The 18,576-nt window shown below is 34.9% G+C and overlaps 1 protein-coding gene across 9 annotated transcripts in view; it reads left to right on the forward strand.

The window, feature by feature from the left end:
• WDPCP (WD repeat containing planar cell polarity effector) overlaps window positions 1-18,576 on the forward strand; it is a 418,665-nt gene that overhangs the window by 137,965 nt on the left and 262,124 nt on the right. For all 9 annotated transcript variants that reach the window (XR_009506547.1, XM_059943231.1, XM_059943237.1 and 6 more), the window contains exons 7-9: window positions 2,752-2,866; window positions 5,475-5,608; window positions 9,117-9,308. Coding sequence is in view for 8 of the 9 variants with exons in the window: in XM_059943231.1 (XP_059799214.1) it covers window positions 2,752-2,866; window positions 5,475-5,608; window positions 9,117-9,308 (441 nt within the window). In the remaining variant the exon portion in view is untranslated. The remainder of the gene's footprint in view (window positions 1-2,751; window positions 2,867-5,474; window positions 5,609-9,116; window positions 9,309-18,576) is intronic.

Consider the following 18,576-nt stretch of genomic DNA (forward strand, 5'->3'; position numbering starts at 1 on the left):
CTCAGTCCCCCAAGTCTACCCAGTATGTATTCTTATAATCGGACCAGTAACACTTTATTACACTTACTTGCTTATATCCCTACCTCTCTCTACTAACCTATATTTAACCTATTTTAAGGGTTATATTTGATTCACTTTTGAGCCACTAAATTTAGTTTAGTGTTTGGCATATAATCAACATTCAATTTCTGTTGAATGAAAAAAATGAAAGAATGATCTTTAAATTGATTAGAACTTTCCAGTGGTAGAACAGATTTCCTGTAAGGTAATAAGCTTCTGGTCACTGGCAGTTTTCAAGCGTGGGCTGGATGCTTGAAGGATGCTTGTAGGGATGCTGCAGAGGAAATTCCATGTCATGTGGGAGTGGAAGATTAGACCAGGTTTCCTTCTAACTATGAACTATTTGATCCTATGATGTTAATTATGATTCTTTCTCTAAACATTTAGTTAGCACCTCCTATGTGCCTGGCATTGTTCTAGGCACTGAAGATACAAAGATAAAAGTGGCCTTGCTAGTATCCATAAGGAGCTAGTAATCAGTGGATAATGAGGAAAGAGGTGCTTAAGAGTATAGGTATAAAGTTTTAGTACATAAAAATAAATAGAAAAGGACAGATATTTGAGGTGCTTTGAATAAATGAGGAAGGGAGAAAAAAGCTATTACAAGGGGGAGAACTAGATATGAAAGATGACCCTAAAATTCCCTGAGAAGGGAGAATGTAGGGAGTAAAGACCACATTATATTATTATATATTATGTTATATAATATAATATAATATGTTATATTGTTATGGGGGAATTCCCTAAAAGGGAACTATCGGTGTTTGTCATCAAGGTATATGGCAGGGTTGGATGTAATTCATAATTCAGTAGAGATTAATTAATTTGTGAAGTATTTTGAAATTCTTGGAACAAATGTGCCTTCTTTTATTAGTCTCCCAGACCAATAAAGTTGATTAAATTCTCCTTTCCCCTGCCCTCCGCCCCCTTTGGGGGCATTAACATGAAATGGACAATTCATTAAGTCATGTGGGACCCTTCAGTTTCTTTTCTGATTCATGTGCCTGGAATCTGTTAGACCATAGGGGAGTAATGGTCTTCTTTTTTTTATTAACCTGGTCCCTGATGCTGCTCATCTCTCACACATGTCACAATATGTCTTGTCACAGAATCATCCTCTCTAGCTGGGACATGATGCTTAGGTAGGTGGGGAAGTCCCCTGTTTTGTTTAAAATCATAGTTGTCTTTGGGTTTGGCTGGCATGTTCATGATTAGTTTACTGACAATTGGTTTTTTTCTTTCTATACCATATGCTATTCCATGATTCATCTGCTTTGAGTCTGCTGCCCTGAAGGTGAAACAATTTCTTCCAATGTTGATATTTCATAATCTCATAGATAACAAGCATACACATATGCATAGTCCTTTCAGAAGTTTTAAACATTTGGAGATGAATGAATTATGCTGCCACAAATGGAAAGGAGCAGTATAAAACCATAATGGTGATATCCAGACATCTTCTGTTGGGTGGTTGGGTGAACGCTAATATTAATAAAGCCTGCATACTTTACTGTATCTCTCCTTGAGAAGCTATTTCTGGTATGTGGTATTTATTTATGAATTTTTTTTTTTTTTTTGGTAGAAGTGTAAGTTTTTTTTTTTTTTTTTTTAAACATCTTTATTGAAGTATAATTGCCTTACAATAGTGTGTTAGCTTCTGCTTTATAACAAAGTGAATCAGTTATACATATACAATATGTTCCCATTTCTCTTCCCTCTTGCATCTCCCTCCCTCCCACCCTCCCCATCCCACCCCTCTAGGTGGTCACAAAGCACCGAGCTGATCTCCCTGGGCTATGCGGCTGCTTCCCACTAGCTATCTATTTTACATTTGGTAGTGTATATATGTCCATGACACTCTCTTACCCTGTCACATCTCACCCCACCCCCTCCCCATATCCTCAAGTCCATTCTCTAGTAGGTCTGTGTCTTTATTCCCGTCTTGCCACTAGGTTCTTCATGGCCTTTTTTTTTTTTTTTTCCTTAGATTCCGTATATATGTGTTAGCATACTGTATTTGTTTTTCTCTTTCTGACTTACTTCACTCTGTATGACAGACTCTAACTCCATCCACCTCATTACAAATACCTCCATTTCATTTCTTTTATTTATGAATTTTAACATTTAACATTTTACTTTAATTGCTTTGATTTACATGTATTTTAATATTTTAGACAAGATCTTTATTTGTAGAAATGCGGTTTAAATTCCAAATAAATTGTAATACTTGCTGTTAATATTGTAATGATGGCATCTTTTCTCTATTTAATGTGTAGCATTGATTATTCAAAGCTTAAGAAATCTTTTAATTTCTGATATAAATAGTAATCTTTGAAAACATTTCAGTTTAAGACACATCACATTTCTGAATGCAGTGCAAAGCAGTTTTTTCCACACGGTTATTTTCTAAGTATTTAGAAGATTACACTTCTAATAAACATGGACTAAATTCAGTTTCTGCATGTAGCACTAATCAGTGCCCTTATTGTGTTGCATCATTTAACCACCTGTATCTTTTTACTCAGAATGTCTGTGATTGTTTTTCGAAGAAGAAAAGCTCTTTATATAAAATTCCATGGTGTAGATGCACATGTAAATATCTGTATAAGTTGTGCACTTGGGGAGAGATTTTTAAAAGATTCTAATTCTCAGTATATCTCCCTCCCCCTCTCCCCCTTTCCCTGGTTTTAGCTTCTCTTTGGTTCAGGTGTGCTGGTGTCCTTAAGCCTTTCCGGGCCGCAGCTGGAGAAAGTGGTGATTGACAGAAGCCTGGTGGGGAAGCTCATCTCAGACACCATCAGTGATGGTAATTACCCCCATGTGCAAATCAATTGCCTACATTAACAGTGGGGCAGGAGAAATAGTGTGTCAACAGGTAGACTAATTATTACCACTGGGGACTTGAAAACACAAGTAATTGCTTGTAATAGCACAGTTACAACCCCTGGGACCCATACAAGTTTTGACTAATATTTAATATCAAAGTTTTTGTCAAGTGTTAGGCTCATATCCTTGAGTATTTTTCACTCTTTGCTTAAAAAAATGTGAACGTATTTTCAAAAGAGGTTTATTTTTTTTTGGTGTGTTGACATTTCAAATATTTTTCATTTTCACATGAATTTTGAATAATAAATAACCCAAATTTGTCAACACAGCCACCAGTAAAAAAACAAAAGCAAAAACAAAACCTGTGCTTTGGCTGTTAGGAAGATTCTCTGTTACCAAAGTCTGTGAATACTAACTTTTGAGAGAGTTGGGCAGTATTTATTTATTTATTTATTTATTTATTTATTATTATTATTTTTTAACTTTAAAAAAAATTTATTTATTTATTTATTTATTTTTGGCTCTGTTGGGTCTTCGTTTCTGTGCGAGGGCTTTCTCTAGTTGCGGCAAGCGGCAAGCGGGGGCCACTCTTCATCGCGGTGCGCGGGCCTCTCACTATCGCGGCCTCTCTTGTTGCGGAGCACAGGCTCCAAACGCGCAGGCTCAGTAGTTGTGGCTCACGGGCCTAGTTGCTCCGCGGCATGTGGGATCTTCCCAGACCAGGGCTCGAACCCGTGTCCCCTGCCTTAGCAGGCAGATTCTCAACCACTGCGCCACCAGGGAAGCCCTGGGCAGTATTTATAAATATCAAAAATCAATGCCAAATATACTAGATAAATCTGAATCCCATTAAGTGATACCACAATCAGTACATAATTGCTACAAAGCACATAAAAAAAGACTTTAAGCCAGTAAGTGAAAAAGTAGGGTTCTGACATTAATCCCTAAAAGGCTCTATGCTGTGCTAACCTACGTATGTCATTTAATTTAAAAAACTATTCCTTCTAAGGTATAGTTATTTCCATTTTATGGATAAGGAAATTGAAGCTGTAATACTAAGGAACATGACCACCAATGAGATATTAAGGACTAGCCCAAAAATGACTGGGTTGAGATTTGAACCCAGGTTCTGGCTGCAAAGCCCATTTTCTTTGCACTACAGTGTGCTGACTCCTAAAGTTTTAAGATTATGTTCTTTAATTCAAGGTAAAAAAATGGTCTAAGAAACAGATTGCATTATCATTAGAGATTGAAAATTGTCAGTATCTTAAATTGAATAATCAAAGGAAAGTGTGATCTAATGGAAAGGACAGAGGTTAGATTACAGAAACCTTCCTTCTGCTGTGTGTGCTCACTAGCTATCTCTGAATAAATCAGACACAATTTCATAGAGAAAAGCACTCTGCAGGATGGCTATCATTAGCCATATACCTGATAATGAAAGCTGGGGTTAGGGTTATAAGTGTGCCATTTCCTTTTCCTTATAGGATCATGGTGCTAAGGAAGCTTCCCTATGGAAGAGGTTCCATTTTCATATGTCTAATAATTGACCCCTTCATTGACACTGCAAATAAAATAGTGGCTGTGATGATTTTGTCATATTGATTCTCCTCCATAAGAATTAAAAGGAGACTTCCAACACTATTCATGTCGCTGAGATATCTTTTTTCACTTGTTTCTTTTATTTATACCACAAATGATACACTCTCATGAGACCATGATAACAATGTGATTTCTTGGCAGTTCTCCAGATTCCCCTGTAATTGTGTAGATATACTGTTGGTTACTGCTTGCACAGTGAGGATATGGAAGTAAAGAAAAATATATAAAACATTCAATAATTTCTTTATGCTGGGAACAATATTAAACATTTCTCAAATTCCTACTGTATGTTTTTATCAACAATTTTTATAACATTAACGGCCCTTTATGTAACCTATGAATATTAATTATCTACCTGTGTGCTTTAAAAATAAAGCTGTAGAAATATTTTTGCTACTCTTCATTATCAAATATTATTTTATATAATGTGCATATTGGATATAATATGCTTTATTTCATTCAACTAGTATACCCTCAGAAAGAAGATTCATTGATGAAAAATTTTTTTAAAAATTGGTGGAGAACACTGATCTGTATCCCTTAATAAATCCAATTTATTCTCAGATGGTTTATGTCATATAAACACAGGATTAAAGGCTAAGCACAAATAAAAGTAAATGTTTTTATCTTTACATTCAGATGTGAAACGGTCTTTATTTTATGCTTTTCTTAGCCCTATTCCAAATACATCTCATTTGGAGGTTGTCCCCAAACATCAGTGTATATTGAAATGGTCTCAGGAAAAAAGAAAAAGTATCAAATCCATGCATGATTAGATTGATGATTGTTGTTTATTCCCAGTATCTTTACTATCTTTGTAAAATGTCATAATGGTATTTAGGAGACTTTAGTTATTTCAATTAATATTCATTTATGAATATTCTGAAAATAGTTTTTTGTAACATTTCAGTGGAAGAAACTGTTAATTCTTTATTATTTTATTCTAACTCAGTATTTGATAGTATTATCAAATCTTTTTTTTTAAGCTCTTCTCACAGACAGCTTTATCATCTTATCATTTTTGGCACAAAACAAACTATGTTTTATTCAGTTTACCAAGAAGATGGGTTCTCCTGATATAAACAAAAGACTGGAAAAACTCTCAGCCTTGGATTATAAGGTAGAGATTTCATTTTATATAGTCATATTGTTAATTATTAAGGTATGCTAGAGTATCACATGAGTTGATGTTATGCTTGTTTTTATTGAATGATTCCGGATTTCAGAAAAACCAGAGTTATTATAGGATTAAGCTTGATCAACTAGAAACAGTGGCCATCCAGAGTTTTCTTTTTTTACTCTCATTATGGGGGTCTAACAGTGGCATGCTTGGAGTAATTTATATAGTACTTACGGAAGTCAGAGACAGATAATAGAGGCAAGTTACACATTCGAAAATGGTTTTCTTGCTAGTGGTAGTATATACACCATTCTCATTTTCCCCTAAGACCCCGTATCATCCTTCTAGGCAAGGATAGCTGCTCTGGCTTCCATTTCACAAGAAAAGAAAGAGAGAAGAAGGCACTTTCAAAGGTTAATAGAAATGTGTAATAAACGAAGAGTGGGAAGACTCCCCCACCCCCCACACCCAACTCTAATTGTGGAGAAAAATGCAAAAAGAAATCTCCTTCCTGTGTTAGTATCTCTCCCTTCAGTAACTCCAGGTAATTTGTTTCCTTGTATCAGGGACCTTACATCTGTTAAGGCAGGATTTTTATTTTAAATGATGTATTTAATTTAAGTTTTGCCACATTACATTTTAACTGCTTGGAAGGCATACTCTCTGGTAGGATGAGTATCTAATACATTTTCCAGGCTGTTTCAGTTCAAGGCCTCTTTTCAGCAATGACTTGTGTTTGCAAGATTGATCCAGCCTCTGTGACGTGGATTTGAGACAGTTCACTGGGAACGGGGCTGATATGCAGCTTCCTTAAACAAGATGCACACTTACACCATACCTAGAGTATCTGTAACAAGGGCAAAGATTCTTGAAAGTCAACTTTGTGTGTGTGTTTGAAAAGTAGTATTTAACCTAACCTTTTGCCCTTTTGCATTATTTCTTATTGTGACTGAGGTGGTGGTGGTATGGGAGGATTTAATTTTATTTAGTGGAAAAATCTACTCTTATAAAAAAGATTTTTAACATGGGATAAAATACATTAAATAAGTGTTTCATTGTGGTAATAAACTAAAATTTGGTTTTGTCTGCCGACTTTGTGGAGCTTCTATAACACTTTGTATATATTGATTCTTTTAAACTGAAAATCAGTGGTATTCATATATTATATTTTGTTTAGTAAAAAAAATTGGTTTAGCATTCTTAATAGGATATTATTTTCCAGAATGGCTAACTGTAGATTTACTTAAAATGTTGTTTATTTACTAATACTGGTCTTTAAAATGCACCAGTATGCATTACCTCAAACTGTTAAAGTAACTGTTTTTAATGCATTTATATAAAATTTTGTATGACTAGTTTCTCCATCTTAGGTGTGGTGGATAATTTGGCAAAGTCTTCTCAGCTGAAGGATATTAGCTCCCGTTAATGAGAGCAGAGAGAAACTGTCAGGATGTCATCTTTTCTGATGAAAAGATGTGAAAAATAGACCGAGTATATGGGCCCTATACCTTGAGTAAGGGAGTTACTTATTTGTTTATTCATTCTGCCTTTAGCTTTGAGAAATTAAGCACTCCATGAGCACTCCATGTCATTTCTTTACATTAGAGAAGTAGCCTGCTTCCCTTTGGAAAACCCATGGATTTCATTTTCTGGTTCAGTATTTTAAATATAGTTATTTAAATACTTAGTAAAAACTGCCATTTGTCCATTGGAAGGATGTTTTAAGAAAGTTACTCATTTCACTTGCCCTCTTGACCATCGTGATAGAACACTGATGCCATTAATACTCATAGCAAACATGAAATTTCAGATAACATGTATGATTTGCATTATGTGAGGATTGAAAGTGCCAGCTCTCATCTAGAAATTCTTAAGTAACATGTTTACATGGCAGGTAGGACATCAAAATAATGTAGGTATATTTTTAAGGACTTAGCAATTCCATTGTGGTATTTCTCTTAAGAAGATAGCTAGTTAAAATAGTGATATTGAGAGCTTAAATATAAGAATTTGCACTTCAAAGCATAAAGTACATCTGTGTTGTCTGTCATTGCACATTTGGATTTTAAAACAACGAAATAGTGTAGAGTACTATAATTCTGCTTTTCTTTACAGCTGTACCATAATTTAATTCTTTTAGATTGAAACAGTCTTGGCAAAGAAAAATGTAGGGGAAATATCCTGAAAGTGTTGACCTTTAACAAGTTTTCCTGTCTACATTTTAAAAATCCAATTCAGTTTATTTAACAGTGAAGGGACAGGGACAGTGCAAGGAGTTAAATGTTTACCATGAGAGAACAACATTGGTAATTACTTTGATTTCAGTTCCTTTTGATGTGCATTCAGAGGATGAAGAGGTCAATAATATTATGGGCATGCAAATAGAAAAGGGTTCCTTTTGACCATATTAAAAAAAAATGGCAGAGGATTATTAAAGCATTAACCTTGATTTAATGGCCTTGGTTGAGTGGTGAGATCACAATTTGGATGAGCCTGATTATTTACTAAATACAATACATAAATGCAACGGGTTCTTAACACCCATTGCACTCTGGCATTATCGCATTACTGCCATCCTTTGTTGCCTTGCAGACAGGAATATGAAAGCAATCTGTCATGTAGTGAGACTGGCTCCAGAAGCATTTCTCTGATAAGAAGACCCCCTGCCCTTTGCTAGTGTCTGGTCCAGTAGGCTTAGCCATGTGCTTAATCCCCAGAAAGTGGTTCGATTATTGCTGACCAGCAATGGCAAGATAGTTTTTTTTTTTTTTTTTGGCTTCCAAGCTATCAACCTTCCATTAATTCCTTAAGCAGAAATACGGTGCAATCTATATTTCCTTGGCATGTGTCACCCAGATGGTGCCGTGCTTATGTTTTCAAATAACCATGTTCCAAAATAACATAGTTTGAATAATAAATTCTACAAATCCGTCCTAAGAAAGAAAAGCATAATTCTCAGAAGCTGCATAAACTTTTATGCAGCATGATGCTGTGACTTATCCCTTTATGCAGAATTTTTGTGTATATGTCTCATATATTCTTTAAAGTGATATTTGCCTCAAGTTGTTTTTCCTTTTATTGTTGTCAGTCATTCAGTCATTGTTAACATGTTATGTCTTAAACAGTAGTCAGACACTCTTGGTCAGCAGTACTGAACTTGTCATTTAATATAGCCGGTCTTAAATCCTGTGTGTAGGTCGATGCTGTCAAGCAACCATGACTGTACATTTTGGTATTGATTGGGATTGCTACGGCCAATTCCTCCCTAACTCACATTTCTCCTTTTCCTTTCCTCTGCTAAAAATGGGGAGAATTTTGAACATATGTCTTTTTTATATATGTGTCAAAAGAATTTGGTAAATTCTGACACCTCCTTAAGCACATGTTTAACATGCATATTTACTTGCATTTATCTACATTTACAGATGCTTTAATTTTTGCAATACTTTGAGGATTTTGCATTTTAAAAATGATCCTTGTCTGCTTTTTTTTTTTTTTTAACCATTAGATTTCCTATTATGAAATCCCTGGCCCAATAAACAGGACAACACAGCGTCGTCTAGCTATCAATTGTGTTCAAGATATAGTTGTTTGCTGGTGGCCACTGGTCAGTGATGATGCTTGGCCTTGGGCCCCCATTTCTTCTGAGAAAGACAGAGCCAATCTGCTGCTCCTGGGTTATGCTCAAGGAAGACTGGAGGTAAATCTAAAGCAAATATATACATTTTATTGAAGAGAAAATAAAATAGGATTATTAGTTTTCTATTCTGAAATAAGTGTGAATACTTTTTAAAACATATAATTTATTTTCCAAATATTCAACAAAGGAAATTACATATGAAATGGGATCCTTTAAAGTATCACATCTGGAGGATACACAGTTTCAGGACTTGTCTGAATAGCATAGTGATTAATATCACAAGCTTCTGGGTTCAAATCCTAGCTTTGCCACTACCTAGCTCTCTGTCCTTGAGCAGATTACTAACCTCTATGGTTTCATTATTTGAAAAATAAAGTTAACGAAGATAAATGAGTTAATACATGCATTTAGAGCAATAACTACATATATTAAACTCTCAATTACTATTGTGATTCTTGTCATTATTATTAGTACTGTCATTACTGTTTGCTCATGATTTCATGCCTATCGAAGCTATGTTATCAACCACCTTCTTTAAACTTCAGTTAGGTAGCAAACATTAGTCAAATGCCTATTTTCTGCAAGACTCTGTGGTGCCAAACCATGGCTGGGGCAAGGATTTGTAAGAAGGGCTTTAGAAGAGTGCCTTCTCAGTCTAGTTTCCTGCCTGGGACAGGAGCACCAAAAGGGTTAATCTAAGAGGTGCAGACAAGATCTTGCCCTATCTATTCCTGACAGTGGTTCCATCATCACTCATTATCACGAACCTATGGCTATTTTCACCTTGTATCAGTACTTTGAGTATGAAATTCTGTTTCTTTTTTAATGTAACTTAAAAAAAAGCAACCTCCTCCAACCTGTTTTTTTTAATGTCTTGGCTTGGGTAAAATAGTATGTTCCTGTATTTTCTCTAAATCCATTATCTTTTAGGCTTTAATTTTTTTAATTTTTCAGAATTAGTATTCTGAGATATAATGAACAAGTACAAGTTTTCTCTATCCCTACCTACCTCTTCTGGTTTTATAAATTTACAGGCTATCTTTTAAGACCAAAGAGTCCTTTTTAACTAATTATTTTACCTTTTTCTGGAACTTTTCCAATTTGTTGTAGTAACTAATACCACTTGTAATGTTTCAGGTATGGATTTTGTGAGGATAAAGAAGTGCTTTATTCCTATTCAATTCCTGTTCATGCCCACCATTTTATTGATCTTGGGTCCAGAAGCTAACTGAATAAAAGACTTAATCAAAATGACTTAATATAATAAAGCCAACTAGAATTCTTTTAAATGCTCTGTTTTATAATAAAAGTAATAATAATATAAATCAGCCTTTAGTTTTACATTACACAAATTACCTTTATTTGAAATGAGTTTATTACCTGAAATTAGGACTGTTCAGAAAGGGTTTACGTATGGTCTATGTACTTCATCTCCTGGTGTCATCTAGTTTATGGACTTCAGAGTTGGATAAACCTCGGTTTGCCTGTTGGTTGGACCATATACTGTGTGACTTTAATCAAATTTACTTCCTGTCAGCTTCTGCCTGCTTTTAATTAATACTCTGTTCTTTGGCCTTGGGTAGATCACCTACCCTCTCTGACTGTAGTTTTCTAATTTTTAAAATGATGGATTTAAACCAGATAGGTCCTGGGCAGCTCAAAAAAGTGCACATCTGGATTCTGAAGCACAGATCTGATTTAGCCATTGCATGTTCAAACGCCTTCAGTAGATTTTGAAACTAAACTTAGCCTCGGCACTGAAAAGGTCCCCCTGACTGGCCCTGACTTACCTTTCCAATGTTATTTCTTTATACAAATCTATGTTCTAGCCAAATGGTTTACTCACTGCTTCTTTATTTCCCACCTCCTGTCTGTACAAATTACTGGTATTTCTACCTGAAAGGCTCCCTCTCTCTTTTCACATCATTCATCAACTACTGAGCATGACCATGGAGTAAGCACTGTATTTCATGCCAGGGGATATAAACACAAAACAATCCCTGCCCGCAAGGATCTTAGTGTCTACCAATGAGAGACAAATATAAAAACGTGTGAGTGCACTAAAGTGTTAAATAATGCTGTGGATAGAGTATGTGTAAGCTGTAGAGGAGCCAGTGGGGACTGTTTCTACCTAGAGAGATAATAAGGGGGGAACTTTAAAGAGGATTTACAATTTGCTCAAGGTTGGTACACAATTTTACTTTTTTTACTATCCTTTATAAGTTTCATATCAAAGTTGTACTACCCCTATGGAGTGATTTGACTAGCTTTTCTCTTTTCTCCTCTCTGAACCAGTGCCAAAAGGAATTATATGATACTTGAATGTTTGGTAAAACTCATATAAAACTGCCTGGGTGTGCTGTCTTTCAAGGAAGGTAGATTTTTTATAATTGATTCCATTTTTCGAGGGTTGTTTGTTTTTCGGGAATTCTGTCTTTTCCTTGAGTCATTTTCCTTAATTTGTATTTTTGGAAAATTATCCATCTTATTTAAGTATTTGAATAGATTTTCATGAAGTTGTATATGATACTTGCACCTGATTTTTAATTGTTCACCACTGACTGCATAGCTAATTTTTTGATCATAATATATTAAGATATATAATTCATTTTTTTTGTCAAGTAGCTTTTGTCTTGGATTTGGCTCTTTCAATCAGTCTATCAAAATTAAACTGTTAGAAAAATCTGTAAAGATTTCTTTTTCAGAACCTCACGTGAACTTCTATATGCAAAAGGTGAATGGCTTTTGGAAGAACTGTCTGGGGAAATAATTGTTTCTTTGTGTGTGTGTGAAGACATAATCTTTAATTGTGAATTGTAGCACATTTTTTAGGGTAACATTAACTAAAACCACTAGTCTATAAAAGTAATATTCAGGCATATGGCTTTAAGTATTTTTTCACTAGCGACCAATAGACTTCTTGAGCTAATCCTCGGAATAAGAGATACGATATACTCTTAAACCCTAAAATTCAGACTAAAAAAGTAGCAGCCTCATAGAGAAGAAATTTAATCTTTGCATCTATTAAATGATAGAACTTAAAAAAATAATTTCCCACCCAATTTCAATCAGAAAAGATAGTAAGCTTTTATTTGGACAGTACCAAGATCCTAGAGTAGTGGTTCTTAGCCTTGGCAACACATTACAGTCACCTGCAGAGCTTTTACAAAGGAGCCCACCCAGACCAGTTATATCAGAATCTCCAGAGGGGGAGGAGGCATCAGTATTCTTTTACAGGTTCCCTAGGTGATTCTCATGTGCATCCAAGTTGAGAACCACTGCTTTACAGCAGACTGGAAAAAAATTTTTAAGCCATCTTTTTTGCATAACAGACCATGGAAAGGATAAAGCCCACATACTGAACCAAATGAGAGTGTTAACAGTAAATTCCAAGTAGAAAATTGGCTTACCAAGCAGCAAAAAAAAAAGAAAACAAAGGAAACATAGAAGTAAGCTCTCTGTGACTGAATTATCTGTCTTTCAGAGGAGGAACATTTCTTAATTTATTTTATGGATATTAGAAAACTGCTGGTCTAATTTCACACTGCAGAGCTCTAAACAACAGTACATATCTTAATTAGAAGCACAGAACAGAGAGATTTATGTAGTCTAGGGGAAAAAAATTTGTTTTGAACAATATACAATAGTATGAAGAAAAAGAAATTTTTTATCAGTAAAATTCATTTAAAAATAGTTTTTAATGGTTTTTGTATGGATTATTGTACATAGCATGGTAGTCATTTATACTTAAATTCCTCACACTCTTTATACTTACATTTGGAAAAGGTGATTACCGTCATCATAGAACTATTTAATTCATTAGCTTTGTCAAAAATGTGGTGACAACACAACTTACTCTTTCCTGACCTTTGTATTCAAGCAGATGTTTTAGCTTTTCAGCTGTATGGATTTGATAATGCTTTCTGAGTATGGCAGTAATTTCAAGATATCTTACTCAGAAAAGGTCACTTGAATTTGTTTAACCAAAGTAATCAAAAACACATAAGCAGAGCTATTAAACCTTAAAACCTGTTGTCAGGGCTAGGGAAATATAACCTCACAAAGGTAACTTTTTTCCCATAAAAATTAAAAACTAATTTTGCAGTGATTTAGAGGAACAGCCAACTGATGGGAAAGTCAAAATGTGACCAACTTTTAATACAGTATAATTTGATAAAAGAAGTATTCAGAAAGCATTATAAATGCATTCAACTGAAAAGCCAAAATATTTAAGAGACATCTCTTCCAAAGAAATGTATGAACTGTGTTAGCTTTCAACCAGATAACCAAGATTTTCTATTTTAGGGATGATTTTTTTTTTTTTTAAATCTCTGTATTATAAAGACACTAAGGAAAACCACAGAGACTAAATATATAGTTCAATGAGCTTTTACTAAGGAAACACCCCTGAACCACACTCAGGTCAAGAAATAGAACTTTGCCAGGCACCAGAAATAGCGCCACGTACTCTGTTTTGATCTCAACCCTTTCCTGGTGCCCCAAAGTAACCTCTATTGTGACTTTTACACATTTTCTCATATAGTTTTTATCACCTAAATGTGCATCCTGCAAAACTGTAGTTTAATATTATCTATTTAAAACATGTTAATGTGTCTTTTAACTCTCTTTTAATCTGCAAGTTCCCGCTCCATCCCTTTTTTTTTTCATTAAAATTTATCTGTTGAAACTGCAGTGTCCCACAGTCTGGATTTTGTTGTCCCATTGTCATGGTGTGGTTCAACAAGTTTCTTTGTCTTTTGAAAATTCTGCAAGTTAGTAGTCAGTTTTGTCAAGACTGTGTGCAAAGGAGTGCTTTTTAATCAGAAGGCACATAATGTCAGGTTCTCTTTCTCTCTTTTGGTTGTCTCTCTTTTTTGATTTTAGCAGCTCTTGATGCTTAATGCCTAGATCCAGTAATTCATGACGGTTGCAAAATGGTGATATCTAATGATATTTTTTTTTTATTAATTGCGATACTTTTATAATGAGACACTTCTACTCATCTCCTACTTATTTTCCCAGTGGCTGGATTCATATAGTATAATCAGGATAAGCATCTGTTTCTCTTATTTACTAGTTTTCAAGATTGAATTGGTTCCCTATCACTCCCTGAAGGTAACCAATTAGTTTTTGTTTTTTTAATAGCATTATTAATTCATGGATTTAAACATTCTTGACTTAATGGGTTTCATAAATTGTAATTTTTGTCCTTTTGAAAGCTCAGATTCTTAACTTTGGGCAGTGGGAGTCTCCTCAAGTTGGCTCCTCTTCTTGTCATGACCTCAGTAGTCTTGGGTAGCTTCCCTCTGTCTGGTGTAACAATATGTCCATGCTTTCTTGTACATTTCCTGCTGCAAACCTGGAATTATCCGTTTCTTCAGTAAGGTCTGGTTTCTGGATCACTGAAGAAATCAAAGAGCAAATCAAAAAATGAATGAGACATTTTTTGAGACAAATGAAAAAGAAAACACGATGATCTAAAACCTATGGGATGCAGCAAAAGCAGTTCTAAGAGGGAAATTTATAGCGATACAAGCTTACCGCAGGAAACCAGAAAGATCTCAAGTAAACAACCAAACTCTACTCCTAAAGCAAGTAGAGAAAGAACAAACAAAACCCAAAGTTAGTAGAAGGAAAGAAATCATAAAGGTCAGGGCAAAAATAAATGAAATAGAGACTAAAAAAAAAAAAAAATAGAAAAGATCAATGACACTAAAAGCTAGTTCTTTGAAACGATATGCAAAACTGATAAACCTTTAGACAGACTCATCAAGAAAAAAAGGGAGAGGGTCCAAATCATTGAAATCAGAAACGAAAAAGGAGAAGTTACAATAGACACCACAGAAACACAAAGGATCATAAGAGACTACTATGAAGAACTACATGCCAATAAACTGGTACAGCCTAGAAGAAATGGACAAATTCTTAGAAAGGTACAATCTCTCAAGACTAAACCAGGAAGAAATAGAAAATATGAACAGACCAATTACCAGTACTGAAATTGAATCAGTAATTTAAAAACTCCCAACAAATAAAAGTATAGGACCAGATGGCTTCATAGGTGAATTCTACCAAACATTTAGAGAAGAGTTAACATCTATCATTCTGAAACTATTCTAAAATATTGCAGAGGACAGAACACTTCCAAACCTTTTCTGTGAGGCCACCATCACCCTGTTACCGAAACCAAAGATACCATGAAAAAAATTACAGGCCAGTATCACTGATGAACATAGATGCAAAAATCCTCAACAAAATACTAACGAACTGACTCCAACAATACATTAAAAGGATCATACACCTTGATCAAGTGGGATTTATCCCAGGGATGCAAGGATTTTTCAATATTCACAAATCAATCAGTGTGATACACCACATTACCAAATTGAAGAATAAAAACAATATGATCATCTCAATAGATGCAGAAAAAGCTTTTGATAAAATTCAACATCTATTTATGATAAAAACTCTTCAGAAAATGGGTATGGAGGGAACATACCTTAGCGTAATAAGAGCTATATATGACAAACGCACAGCTAACATCCTACTCAATGGTGAAATTCTGAAAGCATTCCTTCTAAGATCAGGAACAAGACAAGGATGCCCACTCTGTCCACTTTTATTCAACATAGTTTTGGAAGTCCTAGCCACAGCAATCAGAGAAGAAAAAGAAATAAAAGGGATCCAAATTGGAAAAGAAGAAGTAAAACTGTCACTGTTTGCAGATGATACGATACTATACATAGAAAAATACTAAAGATGCTACCAGAAAACTAGTAGAGCTCACCAATGAATTTGGTAAACTTGCAGGATACAAAATTAATACACAGAAATCTCTTGCATTCCTATACACTAACAACAAAATATCAGAAGGAGAAATTAAGGAAGCAATACCATTTATCATCACATCAAAAAAATAAAATACCTAGGAATAAACCTGTCTAAGGAGGCAAAAAACCTGTATTCAGAAAACTTTAAGATACTGACGAAAGAAATCAAAGATGACACAAACAGATGGAGAGATATACCATGTTCTTGGATTGGAAGAATCAACATTGTCAAAATGACTGTAGTACCCAAAGTAATCTACAGTTTCAACACAATCCCTGTCAAATTACCAATAGCATTTTTCACAGAATTAGAACAAAAAATTTTTACAATTTGTATGGAAACACAAAAAAATACGAATAGCCAAAGCAATCTTGAGAAAGAAAAGCAGAGCTGGAGGAATCAGGCTCCCTGACTTCAGACTATACTACAAAGCTGCAGTAATCAAAACAGTATGGTGCTGGCACAAAAACAGACATATATATCAATGGAACAGGATAGAACGTTCAGAGATAAGCCCACCCACCTATGGCCACCTAATCTATGACAAAGCAGGTAAGAATATACAATAGAGAAAAGAAAGTCTCTTCAGTAAGTGGTGCTAGGAAAACTAGACAGCTACATTGAAAAGAATGAAATTAGAACACTTTCTAACACCACACACACACACACCTCAAAATGGACTAAAGTCCTAAATGTAAGACTGGACACTATAAAACTCTTAGAGAAAAACATAGGCAGAACACTCTTTGACATAAATCGCAGCAATATCCTTTTGGATCCACCTCCTACAGCAATGAATGTAAAAACAAAAATAAACAAGTGACACCTAATTAAAAGCTTTTGCACAGCAAAGGAAACCATTAAAAAAATGAAAAGACAACCAGCATACTGGGAGAAAATATTTGCACACAATGCTATCGGCAAGGGATTCATTTCCAAATTATACAAACAGCTCATTCATACAGTTTAATATCAAGAAAACAAACCAATCAAAAAATGAGCAGAAGACCTAAATAGATATTTCTCCAAAGAAGACATACAGATGGCCAATAGACACATGAAAAGATACTCAACATCACTAATTATTAGAGAAATGCAAATCAAAACTACAATGAGGTATGACCTTACACCAGTCAGAATGGCCATCATCAACAAATCTACAAACAATAAATGCTGGAGAGGGAGTGGAGAAAAGGGAACTCTCCTGCACTGTTGGTGGGAATATAAATTGATACAGCCACTATGGAGAACAGTATGGAGGTTCCTTAAAAAACTAGAGTTACCATATGATTTTGTAATCCTACTACTACTGAGTACATCCAGAGAAAACTAATTTGAAAAGGTACATGTACCCCAATGTTCACAACAGCACTGTGTTTACAATTGCTAAGACATGGAAGCTACCTAAGTGTCCATCGACAGATGAATGGATAAACAAGTTGTGGTATATATATATATTTGTGTTTATATATATATAATGGAATATTATTCAGCCATAAAAAAGAATGAAACCATTTGCAACAATGTGGATAGACTCGGATAGACCTAGAGAATAGTGTGCTTAGTGGAATAAGTCAGACAGAGAAAGACAATACTCTATATTAACACTTATATGTGGAATCTAATAAATAAAACAGATTAATATTACAAAACAGAAGCAGACTCACAGATACAGAGAACAAACCAGTGGTTACCAGTGAGGAGATGGATGGGGGAGGGGCAAAATAGGAGTAGGGTATTAAGAGATAGGGAAATGCAGCTATTTTGTAATAACTTTAAATGGAGTCTAATCTATAAAAATATTGAATCACAAATATAATATTGTTAATCAACTATACTTCAATAAATATATAGTGTTACCTTTCTTTTTTTAATCAGAATTTGGTATTAAATCTGACCTTTGCTAGCTTTTTAGAGATATCAGGGATTGGCAGTGGAGGAGAAGGCGTATAAGGGGTCCATGGTCTTACTTCCCTTTTAACCCCTTTCTCTTGGTGAAACTACAGAGCCTATTGGGAAGAGTCTTACAGACGTTTGGAACTGAGGAAGCCTGGGACCCTTCTCCCTGCACCTTGGGGCTAACCTGTTCTATGCCAAGACTGCTGTCTTGCTTGGCCCCTCCTTTTAGGCTGTCCCTGTGTGAGTTCAGGTCCTATTCAGTGTCACCTGGCCTCCCAGTTTTCTGCCCTATGGCTTCCTTTACAAATCTCTAAGCTTTCTGAAAGTATGATAATTCAACCACCATTATAGTGTGAGGTTTTTTTTTAAATTTATATATTTTTTAAAAAAGCTCTTACCAGCATAGTTTTTGGCTAGCTGCCTACACAGCATACACAAAAAAGTGTAAAATAGATGAGACAGTTTATTTTTTAAGCTTATAGTCAAAATGATGACATATGATCAAAAATTAGAAATAAAAGGCCAAACGAATGTCACACATTGGCCAAGTTGGAGTGGGGAAGGGGGTATGGAAGTGAGATCAAAGGAAGGAAGGATG

Source organism: Balaenoptera ricei, chromosome 13, assembly GCF_028023285.1.
Source record: "Balaenoptera ricei isolate mBalRic1 chromosome 13, mBalRic1.hap2, whole genome shotgun sequence".
NCBI classification, from domain to species: Eukaryota; Metazoa; Chordata; class Mammalia; order Artiodactyla; family Balaenopteridae; genus Balaenoptera; species Balaenoptera ricei.